At 45.1% G+C, this 14,333-nt stretch overlaps 1 protein-coding gene across 1 annotated transcript in view; it reads left to right on the top strand.

Moving 5' to 3' along the window:
- Nucleotides 1-14,333, top strand: part of SETD2 (SET domain containing 2, histone lysine methyltransferase) — a 69,350-nt gene that overhangs the window by 9,504 nt on the left and 45,513 nt on the right. The window contains 4 exon segments of the mRNA XM_060684656.2: nucleotides 4,925-4,940; nucleotides 5,810-10,221; nucleotides 11,865-11,996; nucleotides 13,622-13,750. Coding sequence (XP_060540639.2) covers nucleotides 4,925-4,940; nucleotides 5,810-10,221; nucleotides 11,865-11,996; nucleotides 13,622-13,750 — 4,689 coding nt within the window.

Below are 14,333 nucleotides of genomic sequence, written 5' to 3'. Positions count from 1 at the left end.
GATTTTGGAAGATGTTTTTGGAACAAAGGGGTAGTAGTAAAATACCCTTAGAGGAGAAAGTTTGGTCAGCCTTATTTTACATGATGGCTCTGGCTTTTATGGGTGAAATGCAACATGGAATTTGGCCCAAGCAATGGAGAAGATGAGCATCATCTCAACCCCTCCATTGTCTACACAGGGACTTGGAGGTACAGGTAGTCCTTGATTTAGGATCACAACTGAGGCCACAATTTCTGTTTCTAAGCAAGACATTTGTTAAGTGAGCTGTGCCCCATTTTACGAACTTTGCTGCCACGGTTGTTAAGTGAATCCCTGCCATTGTTAAGCTAGGAACACGGTTGTTAAGCGAATCTGGCTTCCCCATCAACTTTGCTTGGCAGAAGGTCGTTAAAGGGGATCACGCGACGCCGGGACGTCCCCAACCGTCATAAATAGGTGTCACACGTGTGAATTTTGAACAGGTGGCCATGGGGATGGATGCTGCAGTCATAAGTGTGGAAAAAAATACATCATAAGTCCCTTCTCTCCAGTGCCGTTGTAACTTCAGACTGTCACTGAGTGAACTGTTGTAAATCGAGGACTGCTTGGATATCCTGGTTTTTATTTTTGATTCTAGAAAATCGGAACTTTTCATACAGCCTGCTAATCAGAATTTATTGAGCCTCAGAAGTCTGTATTTTCCTCCACATTCGCTTGTGTCCCAATTCCAATTCCAGGTTTAGTGGCAGTTCTGATCTGCTGGCAAACCGTTCAGCCTCTCCTGGTTACACTGTGGATTTTCTCAAGCAAATAATGCCGTTTGCTGTGTCCACAGCAACCGGCTCGGATGCACCGCAGTGGTGTAGCTGCCCGTCTTTTTATGCTTCCTTTGAGATCTGCTTCCTTGACACACCCATCCACCCAGTGGGGCTCAGAAGCTTCTTTTTAACCCGGGTGATCTATTCAGATCAAGGGAATCTATCTCCCTTTCATAAATCATCTACAGGTCTGGGCGATTTTATTTTAGCTGCCGTTCTCTGATCGGAACGATTCCGTGTTTTGCAGCCGTTTTTTTGGATAACATTTATCCCCCACTCCCTGACTTGGTGCATAAGGAAAAGTCTAAAGATACATTTAGTCCTCCAGTTATGACCACAATTGGTCCAAAAATTTCGGTTGTTGAGCAAGACAGTTGTTAAACGACTAGTATGCTGGATTATTGGTTCTATGCAAAATAAGCAACTTTACAGTGATATCATATTTCCTGTTAAAACTGGGCAATATAAATAAATAGAATGTGTTTTAAAGGACAACTATATTAACAATAGTACATAGCAGGGGTGAAATGCTACCAGTTTGGCCTGGTTCTCCTGAACCGGTAGTAAAAAATGCTACTGGTTTCCTGAACAGATAGTAAAAAAATGTAAAAAAAAGTTCCGACGATCAGCTGAGCGACATGTGATCGTCAGAACTTTTTTTTTTTTTAAGCATTTTTCTACTACCGGTTCTCTAGAACCGGTAGTTAAAAATGCTTTAGAAAGTTTTTTTTTTTAAAGTTCTGACAATTGCGCGTTGCTCAGCTAATCGTCAGAATTTTTTTTTTTTTTTTTTACTTTTTAAGCATTTTTTTACTAGTTCGGGGGAATAGGTAGTAAAAAAATGCTTTAAAAAAGTAAAAAAAAGGGGGGGGGCTCAGATGATCATGCGGCACAGCTGTGATCGCCTGAGCCTTTTTTTACTTTTTAAAAGCATTTTTTTACTACCTATTCCCCTGAACCGGTAGTAAAAAAATGCTTTTAAAAAGTTTTTTAAAAGGTTCCCAAGATCGCGCACCACAGCTGATTTCTCCTCCCCACCCCCCACTGTTCTACTTACTTTCCCACGCCTCCTTTTGGTGCGTACTGTGCATGCATGTGCAGCCTGTGTTTGGTGCAAACTCTGCCTGCGCTTGGCGTGCAGCGCGCATGCATGGCCAGCAAACAGGTAGCAAACCGGTTCAGATTTCACCACTGGTACATAGTATGATTTGTGTAACTTGTCAATTCTCTAAAAACAGTGTTTCTCAAATTTGGCAACTTTTAAGATGTGCGGACTTCAACTCCCAGAATTACCCGGTCAGCCATGGCTAGCTGGGTAATTCTGGGAGTTGAAGCCCTCCCCTCTTAAAGTTGCCAAGTTCAGACAGTATTGTAACAAGGTAGACATGTAGCAAATGTTTTGGAAAAGTTTGTATTTGTGTCAGGAAGAAATTTTACCAACGAAATTGATTTGAGGATGATTTGGAATATTAAAATTAGCAAGTCAGCAGATATCCTCCAAGAAGTAAGAAAAAAAATGGTCCTGAAGACTTGTAATGAGAAGGAATTAGGAGGACGAGAATATGAGCTGATGTTTTTAGTAGCAGTAATGTTTTTTATTCCTCAAAGGAGGTTTCTTTTAAATTCAAAGCAGTTTTTTGCTTATTCAGCTTTTGCCTCAAGCTGATGGAAATGACTTTGGGACTGAGGACATTTCTGGTTTTCGCCATGTTTTTATGGCATAGAGAGAGATTATTTCAGTTGCTTGCATAAAGTGTAGTCTTAAGGCATATCTCCAGAACCTGGAGTTTCATTTTCTCCTCCTAGTGAGGTCATTGGTGCTCTCCGAACTTGGTTGTTTTCTTGCAGACATTTCATGACCCACCTAGGGAACATCATCAGTGCTAGAAGGAAGGGGGGTGGGGTTTGCAGGGGGGAGGAGGGTTTCTTGGTGCTCACTGAGCTTGGTGATTTTTCTTACAGATGTTTCACAACCCCAGTAGGGAACATCATCAGTGCTAGAAGGAGCATTTGCATCAAACCTCTTTCCCTTTTAGCACTCATGATCTTGTCTGGCCAGGTGAGCTGAGCTACTTACCATACGATAAAATATGCAAGTAGTAAAATATCCTAAAACCAGATTAAAATTGCAAACAATTCATACAAACTAAAAACTCCTTGGTCTGTAACCATCTGCAAAAAAAAAAAAAAAAAAAAGATTGGAAACAAATAAGCATACCATTTAACTTAGCAGGTCATTTATCCTTGATGAAAATTCAAAAGCCATTTTCCTTTAAAAAAAATAACACTCCATCAGCAATCAACAGCAGCTATGTAATGACAATGCTGGTTTAAAAACTGGATTTAATGATGGTTGAACAAGTGTATTTTTTGAAACTTGGGGTAATTTTGGGGATGAACAGTTTGGGGCAAAATTCTAGTGGCACAAACCCAACATGACTGAACTCAGCTGAGGTCAGTTTGTTGTGGCCTTCCTGCTGTACAAACATTTCTCGACTTATGACTGCAATTGAGCCGACAATTTAGGTTGCTAAGCAAGACAGTTAAGTGAGTTTCCCCCCATTTTCTGGGCTTTCTTGCCATAGCTGTTAACGTGAATTACTTCAGTTGTTAAGTTAGCCACACAATTGTTAAGCAAATCTGGCTTCCCCATTGCATTTGCTTGTCAGAAGGTTGCAAAAGAGGATGACGTGACCAGGGGTGGGTTCTAAATTTTTTTACTACCGGTTTTGTGGGTGTGGCTTATTTTGTGGGTGTGGCTGGAGGTCATGTGACTAGGTGGGCGTGGCTAGCTGGTCAGAGTCATTTCTGGAAGGTCCTCGCACTTACGACCAGTCCTCGCACTTACGACCCGACTCATTTGTTTGCTTTTAACACTGATCAGCTGTAGGATGGCCCTTTGAAGCCCCGCGGCAAGAGTTTAAACAGTTTTTTTTCCCTCTAGTCATCATCTGGGACACAGGAGGCAGCAATAGATTGGGGGTGGGACCAAATAAAAGGTAAGAATAACGTGGGTGGGTGGGAGAACCGGTTCGGTGACATCATATCGTCACCGCTACTGAACCGGACCGAACCGGGAGGAACCCAACACTGGACGTGACCCCAGGATTCTGTAACCACCATAAATACAAGTTAGTTGCCAAACATTTGAATTTTGATCACGTGACTATGAAGATGCTGCAGTGGTTGTAAGTGTGAAAAACTATCATAAGTCACTTCTTTCAGTGCATTATAACTTCGAATGGACACTAAAGAAATAGCTGTAAGTTGAGGACTACCTGTATATACAACTGCCTTGCTTAGTGATGGAAGTTCCCAGTTGTGGTTGTAAATCAAGGACTGCCTGCACGAGAACACACACCATTCTTTTCCTGTTTTATTTTCCCAAATATTTCCCTTTTCCACTGCTTTCTCTTAGTAAAACTAGAAGCTGATTTTTTTGGATTGCATTGGGATTCCGGAATGAGGAACCGGGAGAAAATTTTTTGCAAAACTTGCATCGCAATTTGCTGTAACAAGGTTTACCCTATCAACACATGTAAAATGGCATTTCCAGACCCTCTTCCTCCTTGGAGGTGGCTCACATTTCTGATATCAGAAGAATTGTAACTGTAGAAGGCCCTCAAAATATTTTGTGCTTTGTTTTTATTCTTTTTATATTAGGTTTTTATTATTTGTAAGCTACCCGGAATCACTGTGAGTGAGTAGGTGGCCATATAAATCCCATAAATAAATAAATAAATAAATAAATAGTTTGGGAAGGAAAGGTGATGCGCTGCTGGACTCTTAATATGACCGCACACATGCTTGAAAATTGACAATTTTGCTGGAAAAAACCAAGGATTTACTGAAGAGAGATGCTAGAGCACTTTTTTTTTTTTTTTTGAGTGACACATAACAGGGCTGGAGAAATAGCTTGTACCACCCATGTGGACCGTTTGTAAGTGAACCAGGTTACTGCCTGTCCTCACTGCAAATTAGCATTCAGCACAAGTGAAAATTGTTTGTTAAATCTGTAAAGCAAGTGGGTTTTCCCCTGCCCCTTTTTAAGTTTTCATGCTTTCTCTGTTTTTTTTCTTCTCCACCCCCAACCCCCCCTTTGCACGGTTTCATCTGGATCGCAACAGGGAAGAAGATAATGAGGTAAGCACTATCTTATTCCACTTCTGTTTTAGGGGAATGTAAGGAAGACCTTGTGAGAGTTTTTTTTTGTTCTGTTTTGTGTGTCTGGAAAGAAAGATTTGACATATGCCAGGAATTGGCCATAGAGGATGAGAAGAGTAAAAAAAAAAAAAAAAACAGATGATTTTTATCCCTCCTTCCATGTCCCTCAACAGGATGCTTCATACAGTAGCCCTCGACATAATGCCCACAATTGAGGCCTTTCCTAAGAGAGGCAGTTGTGAGTTTTTGTGCCATTCTGTGAGATTCCTTGCCACAGTTGTTAAGTTAATCACTCCAGTTCTTAAGTCAGTAACACAGTTATTAATTAAATCTGGCTTCCCATTGACTTTGCTTGTCTGAGGGTCTCCAAAGAGGATCACATGACCATGGGACACTGCAACTGCAAGTAAATATTTTAATATTTGTATTCTATGTTTTTATCTTGGCTGTACACCGCCCTGAGTCCTCAGGGAGAAGGGCGGTATATAAATTGGAAATTAAATTAAATTAAATACGAGTCGGTGTCTGGATTTTGATCACATGACCTCGGGGAATGCTGCAATGGTTGTAAGTGTGAAAACCAGTCATGTCACTCTTCTCAGTGCCGTTGTCAGTTTGAATGATCGCTAAACGAACTGTTGTACATCGGGGACTACCTGTGTTTGCCAAAATAGTATATAGCGTTAAAAGAAAAATCACAGATATGAAAATCTATTATCAGTGAACCAACTTGACCTGCCATCTATCTAGGAGGTTTTGCTTTTCTTTGGGTCACAGTCTTTCTTTTTATTCATTCCTCTTTTTTGGAAACCGAACAGCTCTTAACTGGCTGCCGTTTTGCGTTGCAGGGCAAGAGCGAAAATGTCCAGAAACCCGGCTTTCTCAAAGGCCCCGTCTTCAAAGGAGTGGCATCGAGCCGTTTCTTACCAAAAGGCACCCGGACAAAAGTGAATCTGGAGGAACAAGGGAGGCAGAAAGTGTCCTTCAGCTTCAGCTTTACCAAGAAGACGTTGCCAAACCGGTTTCTGGCCGCGTTGGGGAACGAGAAGTCCAGCGAAAGCCCAGGCACGTCACTTTCACCCCTTCCGAGTGACTTCACTTCTAAGCTGAAAGCAGAACTCGACGATCCCTTGGGAACCCCCGAGGAATTTTCTCCCCCAAAGCCGAAGGCGGAACTGGGCAAGATTCATTTCAAGAAACATTTGCTAAACGTTACCACGAAACCTTTCCCAGTCTCTGCATTGCCACCGGCCCCAGTAGCTTCACTGCCGCTTGCTGCAGCAGAATTGGGGGAGATGCCATCATCCCCTCCTCCCCCTCCTCCCCCTTTCCCCCCACCACCTCCCCCTCCTCCGCAAATAAAACCAGCTCCCACAACAGTGCTGATTCCAGGAGGTGCACCCCAAGTTGCAATACCGGCCCCCGTCGCCCCTCTCTTGACATCCCCTGTAGAAACTGTCATCCGAACAATAAAAGAACCATCACTCAGCCCACCACAGCAGGCTTTGGAACTACAAAACACTGTGCTCGGGGACTCTGAAGAACATCTGGTTCCAGGTGTTTCTGAGGAAGTCGAACCAGCATTGGTGAAAAGGCATTCCCACATTGGGAAGGAAGAAGAAATTGCAGACATCTCCAAGGGTACCCCAAGTTCAAAGAAGCCGAGGAGGAAGTTCTCATTGTCAGAGGGGGCGTTGCCAGGATCTGAGTCGGATGAAGATTCAGTGAGGACCTCCTCAAGTCAGCGGTCCCACGAAATCAAGGCAACAGCCAGCTCGGAGAAGGAAAAGGATTCACGGAAAAGCTCTGTGGCTTCAAAAATGGAAGAGCCGCCAAAGGTCTCTTCGCGGTCTAGATCGGAAAGGGATGACAAGTATTCCAGCTATTCCCGATCGGAGAGAGATTCGAGGTACTCCTCACGGTCCAGATCAGAGAGGGAGAGGAGGCGAAGCCGCTCCCGTTCTAGATCTGAAAGGGGTTCTAGAACCAGCTCGTCTTATTCTAGATCCGAGCGGTCCCATTACTACGATTCTGACCGGAGATACCCCAGAAGCTCACCGTACAGAGAGAAGACGCGGTACTCCCGTTCTTACATGGACAGCCGGGTGCGAGAGAGTTCCGATTCGGAAGAAGAGTATCGGAGGGTGCATTCTAGATTGTCTACAGATTCACGGCATGCGTCTTCTCATTCCTCATCTTACAGAGATTCCAGGACCTCGTCCTCTTATTCAAAGTCAGAGAGGGAAAGCAGCAAGACAGATTCCACTTATCCTGACATGGAGAGAAGAGGAAAGCAGGCCAGGTCAGAAAGAGAAACACGAAGGATTTCCGAAAGTGACATATCAAAAAGGTCCTCACCCGTCAACGAGCCGCGACATCGGCGGGAAGCCTCCCATTCTAAAGCAGAAGGCAGTGGGAATTCGTCCCGATCCAAGTCCACCTCTTCCAAGACATCTGCGCCCAAGTCAGATAAATTTAAGAGTTCTTTCTGTTGTACAGAATCTGAGGACGTCAAAGATCAGTCTAATTGTGTAGACTCAGAGACTTCTGGTGTATCAGGTTGTGAAACGAAAACTGCTCTTACCCAGAAGCCAGAAATGGAGAGGACTGTCTCTCCAATAAGTCAGTTCAGTGACTCACTGACATTCAGAAAGCTAGATGAATCAAAAATGGGTTCTCCTCTTTCTATGGTAAATGAACTTGCAGGAATCGATAGCCATATCAGTATTAAGGACACGGGATCTTTAGATAAAGTAAGACACGAGCAATTAAGGACATCTTCTCCAGTAGAACTGGATATAAATGGGTCCCCAGAAAGGAGGACCCGGAAGAGGTTATCTTCTTCCTTTGAAGTAGACGAGATCGACCTGTCTTCTGATGATAATTTAGATGAAACTGAGCTACACCCTCGAGCCAAAAGTCCTAAGCTATCATCAAACGGTCTCCAAACCCTGTCTCTACCCAAAGGATACAATCCAGATGAGCCTGTCATTTTTTCTGGTGAATCCAACGTCCAGTTGCTGGAAGTAAAAATGGAGGTTTCAAATCCTTCTTCATCTGAATGTGTATCTTCTTTTACCAAGCAGGTCAGTCACTCTAAAACCTTGTCTAAAGAAGGGAGTGATCCAACAGATTCCTCTTGTAAAACCAAAGATCCCGCCCCTTGCTACTTGCCAGATGACACCTCTGTTTCTTTGTCTTATTCAGAAATTGAAATTGAAGTGGAGCCTTCAGACACAGAAGCTGCTCAAGAACCTCCTATGGGCATTCACACAGAGATCCCCACTCAAACATTCACATCGGTTAATGTAGAAGATCAAAATCCATCCGAGTTGGCTCAGGAAAATGAGAAATACGCAGGTTTCAGTTCAGCGGAGCCCACACCAGTCGGAGGTTTTACAACAGAAGAGTATATTGTGGAAGTAGACAATCAGCAACAACCAACTTCTGAAAATGTGCTCCATCTGGAGACACCCATCCAACAGACGGCTAAAGAAGTCTTAAAATGCCCTGAAGTTTTCCTTGAGTTAGATGTCCTGCCTGCAGATTCCATTGTCCAAAAAGCAAAATCTCCTTTGAAAAATGAGCATTGTTATTATTTAGAGATGCCAGTGAAGGAACCCGAGAAGGTTCCTGAGAAGGAAGAACTTGAGGAGAAAGATGAAGTAGTCTTTGATGAAGGGATGACATCCGACTTAGACAAAGCAGCTCCTGGAGTTTTGGTGATGAAAGACAAAGAGGACTCTCTGATGGAATCCGCCTTTTCAGAAGTGTTGTCCCCTTCTTGTCAAATTGTCGTCACCGTAGAGGAAACAGAAACCATAGAAGAAGAGCCCAGATATGGAAGCAGCAGCAATAGTCCAGAAATCTCTTCCGTCCACAACGAAGATTATTCCGATACGGCCGAAAGCGCGAGTGAACATCTGAGCGACGAGAGCGAGAGCGAGGACTCTGATTCGGATGATAGCAGTGTTCCCAGGAATCGCCTTCAATCCGTGGTGGTTATTCCAAAAAATTCCACCCTAACTCTGGAAGAGAGCAGCTCGTGTTCTTCACGGAACAGCCAGAGTAATCGACGTTACATGGACCCTTGGGAAGACAGCCGGCCCGAGTCTACCAAGCCATTCTGTGAAGATGTGCCGGATAGCTTGGAACTGAATAACAACCTGTCAAATGAAACCAGAACTTTGCCTTCTAGAGAGTCAGAGAGAAGCGTAGCAATGTCGACAGAGCTCAAGAGAACCGAGGTGTCCGGGGGCCCTCAGCCGGAGGCCTCCCAGCCTCAGAGCGACGACGTTGACAGCACCAGCCACTCCGAGCCAGCTACTGATTCTTTCCATAAGCCAGATGAGAGAATCATCTACAACGAGACGACCTCGGTCACTCGGTCGGTCGGTGTATCACAAGGAGAAGATTTGCACTACCTTTCTGGTTTTGAAATGACCAACACAATGGCTGGCGTTTCCAAATTGGACCGTAGGCAGGGGAGGTCTGCTTTTGCGGGTCTTTCCCATCCTACCGATTTCTCGCGGGAGGATGGCTTTCATTCGACGGAGGACTTGGGGAGTTTGGGGTGGGATTTCTCCCAACCAGAGAAGCCCAGCAGCACATACCAACAGCCTGATAGTAGCTATGGAGTTTTCCCAGGATATATTTATCCCCCGCCCCCAGTCCCGTACGTGGGATCTCACAGCTACTGGCCTGACAACGGCTACTGGGATCCAAGGCTGACCAACCGACCTTCTGCCATTAGTTACGAGCGTCTCCAAGGACAGGTCCCCGATTCGCTCACTGAGGATCACGAGGAGTACGAAGAAGTGGACCGATGGGTGGACGAATCCCAGCTCTATTTCCCTGACCAGTCGGTGAAGTTCCAGTCACGGGACCCCAGGGAAAAGGGGTCGGTACAGGCCCACGAGATCAGCAGCAACTCGGCTAAAGACTTCCCGATGGCAAGAGAGAGAAAAGAGCAAGGGACTAAGGCAATGGAAAGAAACGACATGAAGGAACGAGGGCCATTAAAGAAAAGGATAACCGACTTGGGGAGCGATTCGGAGAGCGATGGGGGCTCCCAGGAAAGGAAGAAACTGAAAACAGAGAGCGAGCCATTGACCATCCTGCCCCAGGGTTCCCTGACGGATCGTCCATTGTGTTTTATGGAAGACTTCCGGGACCCCCAGCGTTGGAAGGAGTATGCCAAGGAAGGGAAAATGCCCTGCTACTTCGACCTCATTGAAGAAAACGTGTATTTGACGGAAAGGTAATGTTATTTATTTGTATCCCATCTTTATTATTTCTACACATAACTCGTATCCATCACAACTTTCTTCTCCTGTTTTAACAACCTGTGAAGTGGATTGGGCTGAGAAAGAGTACTCAATCCAAAATTACCCAGTCACCTTTTGTGCCTAAGGTGAAACTAGAACTCAGCATCACCTAGTGATCGGCCCAAAGTCACCCAGCCAGCTTTCATGGCTAAGGTGAAACTAAAATACACCATCTCCTGGTGATTAGCCCAAAGTTACCCAGATGGTTTTCATGCCTAAGGCAGGACTACAACTCACTGTCTCCCAGTGATTTGGCCCAAACTCTTCCAGCCAGCTTTCATGCCTAAGGCAGCACTACAACTCCCGATCTGGTGATTGGCTCAAAGTCACCCATCTGGTTTTCATGCCTAAGGTGAGACTAGAACTCACCGTCTCCTGATTTATTGTTAAAAACCTGTCCACAGGAATCTTTTCAACTACCAGGTAGCTCCTGCTAAGAGTTAGATAAGGGTCAGCATAATTCAAGGAGAGTTGGACTTAACTTGCTTGTGGCTACATAAGGGTTCTAGGCTGATGCCACTTTTCACTACGTCCCACAGTTCTGCCACTCTTTCTGTTGCAAGCGGCATGAAATTCAAAAAAGCAGGGGCCTGAGCAGAAAATGCTCTTCTGGATCCCGCCAGCAGAAATTTCTTGGCTGACGGTATCCTGAGCATACCCCTTCTGCTGGACCAAGTGGGGCAGGACTTGGCTATCCCATAGAATCCAAAATGTTGTACCTAAGAGTGTGAGAACGGGGTGGATCATTCCATCCTGTACTTTTGACTTGCTCAGGGATCTCTAGCGGGGGGAAAAAAGGAAGAGCCGAAGAGGTACTCCATTCATATCCAGTGAGGAGAAAATGCTTTGGATCGGGTGTGAATTTACTCAAGTCTGATGGCTCATTAAAGTAGCTACGTCTTTTATGGGGGTTCATGTGGCCACAAAATTCAGCCTGCAATGGATATGTGGGAAGGCCAGCACAACTGTGACATCATAGAGTTGTGAACATAAAGCAGTGTGTTCACCAAGCACAGTTATAAATAAAGAGCTTACGGAGGTTCTGGAACTATTTGGCCTTAACCTTAAAGCAGTGTTTTTCAACCTTGGTAACTTGAAGATGGGTGGACAAGAGCCTGTAGTACAGTGGAATAAAGCACTGTTATTAACATCTGCTGCCTGCAATTACTGCAAATTCGAATCTCACCATGCTCAAGGTTGACTCAGCCTTCCATCCTTTCTAAGGTAGGTGAAATGAGGACCCAGTTTGTGGGGGCAATAAGCTGACTTTGTATTAATATACAAAAGTATGAAGGCTGTTGCTTAACGCATTGTAAGCCGCCCAGAGTCTCCGGAGAAGGGCGGCATATAAATTAAAAGAAAAAAAAAAAACCTCCCAGAATCCCCTAGCCAGCGCTGCTGGCTGGGGGATTCTGGGAGTTGAAGTCCACCCATCTTCAAGCTACCAAGGTTGAGAAATACTGCCTTAAAGACGCTGAGGTTAAGTGGTAGCAAAATAATCAGGCCAGGATTATTTATTCTGTTCAAAAGGAAATTTTCCTAATTTTTTTTGGTCAATGTAACACCATCTCCTTAGAAAAAAGAATAAGTCGCACCGAGACATCAAACGGATGCTGTGTGAATGTCCAACTGTTTCCAAAGAGGAACTAGCCCAGGGAGAGGCGGCGTGCGGAGAGGATTGTCTGAACCGTCTCCTGATGATCGAATGGTAAAAATACTCATCGTTTTTATTTTAATAGTCGGCGTTGGTAGATGAGGAATACACGACTTTTCCCCCTCTTTTTCCTTTGCTAGCGGTCATGAGGTTTATATCATATGACCTAACTAGGTGGCCCAGTGGCCAAGACACTGAGCTTGTCAATCAGAAAGGTCGGCAGTTCGACGGTTTGAATCCCTAGTACAGGTCTCTTGCCTGAGCAGGGGGTTGGACTAGATGACCTCCAAGGTCCCTTCCGACTCTGTACTGCATGTTGCTAATTTTTGCCCAAAGCAAGTGTAGTTCCCTCTTACAAGTAGTCCTCGACTTATGACTGCAATCGAGCCCAAAACTATGGTCATAAGTAATGCTGGAAATTAATCGGGACACCATATGCCCATGCTTGACTTTATGACTTTTTTTTGTGGAGGTCGTTAAGTGAATCCTTTACCTACAATGTTTTTGGGGTTTTTTTTTTTGCCAAAAATGAAAAGTAAATACTGTTTTTTAGGAGGAGAAAAAACCCTATCGTGAATTGTAGTCTTAGTACAAGCAGCTGTAAACGTGGTCCAGTTGTTGAGTGTCATGCAGTCATGTGACCCATAGGAGAGCAGGTGTCAAAGCTTTAAACCAGGGCTGTAAGCAGACCTGGGAGGTCTGTCACTAAGCGATTGGTCATAAATCAAAGACTACCTGTATCGATAGGATTAAACCTTTTCTCCAGTTTTTATTCATTTGGCTCCTGCCTTCCTGTCTCTGTCTTTCTCTCTCTCTCTCCTTTATGTTCAGCGATAACTTCCTAAGAAAAATAGGATCTTGCTGTTGAGAGTGTCAAAATAGAGGCCAGTCTTATCTCTGTAGGGATGATGTTCCACAGGGAAGGAGCCACCACAGAGAAGGCCCTTCTTCTGAGCCCCACCAGATGGACCTCCTTTAGAGAAGGGACCATAACGTCTCCTGCCTCCCCATTCTGGTGGGTCGGGTAGATGTAGCTGGGTAAAAATGGTCCTTCAGATAACATAGAGGGAGCCACCATGGAGAAGATCCTTCTTCTGAGTCCCACCAGATGGACCTCCTTAAGAGACGAGACCCATAACATCTCTTGCCTCCCTTCTCTGGTGGGTCAAATGAATGTAACTGGGGAAAGAGGGTCCTTCAAGCAACAGGGAGGGAGGCACCACAGAGAAGATCCTTCTTCTGGGCCCCACCGGTCTCCTTAAAAGAGGAGACCCATAACATCTCTTGCCTCTCTGCTTTGGCAGGTCAGGTAGGTATAACTGTGGAAAGAGGGCCCTTTAAATGACATGGAAGGAGCCACCATGGAGGAGACCTTTCTGGGCTCCACCACATGGACCTCCTTAAAACAGTAGACCCATAACATCCCCTTCCTTCCTGTTCTGGTGGGTCAAATGAATGTAACTGGGAAAAGACAGTCCTTCAAGCAACAGGGAGGGAGCCACCACGGAGAAGACCCTTCTTCTGAGCCCCACCAGATGGACCTCCTTTAGAAAAGGGATAATAACATCTCCTGCCTCTCTGCTCAGTTGGGTTGGGTAGATACAACTGGGAATAGATGCCATAGAGCCATTCTGCATGTGGGCCCCGTGCGCTTGTGCAACTTGCTCTGTTGTCCTCAGTTCCTCCAGGTGTCCCAACGGAGAGCATTGTTCGAATCGGCGGTTTCAGAGGAAGCAGCACGCAGACGTGGAAGTCATCCTGACGGAGAAGAAGGGCTGGGGGCTCAGAGCAGCCAAGGACCTTCCTTCGTAAGTCTCCACCAACTGCACTCGCTTTTGAGAAGCACAGAAATCTTGCAAAAAAAAAAAGAAAGCCGTCCAGGTCCTGGGGTGGATCCTTAGCCACATGTGTGTCTTTGTGATTCTATGAATCGTGGGGGTTTTTATGCTTTTATGTGTGTTTTGTATCACACCTTTGTTATTTTTACAAATGAGGGTGAACATACACAACACAATTTCCTCTTCCTATTTTCCCCACAACATCAACTCTGTGAAGGGGGTTCGCTGAGAGAAGGGACTGGCCCAAAGTTACCTAAGGTACTAGAACTCGCTGTCACCTGGTCATTGGCCCAAAATCACCCAGCCGGGCTTTCATGCCTAAGGCTGTACTAGAACTCACCATCCCTTGGTGATTGATTCAGTCACCCAATTGACTTAGATGTCTAAGGTGGCACTAGAACTTACCCTCTCCTAATGATTCGCCAGAGTTACCCAACAGGCTTTCATGCGTATGGCAGGTCTCGAAGTCGCCTTCTGCTGATTACTGACCCAAAGTCACCCCGATAGTTTTCATGCCTGAGGCGGGACTAGAACTCACCAACTCTTGCTTTCT

Source organism: Pantherophis guttatus, chromosome 4 (genome assembly GCF_059756535.1).
Source record: "Pantherophis guttatus breed Tessera chromosome 4, ASM5975653v1, whole genome shotgun sequence".
NCBI classification, from domain to species: Eukaryota; Metazoa; Chordata; class Lepidosauria; order Squamata; family Colubridae; genus Pantherophis; species Pantherophis guttatus.
Note: the sequence above shows the minus strand (reverse complement) of the source record. Positions and strands in the feature narration are given on the sequence as shown.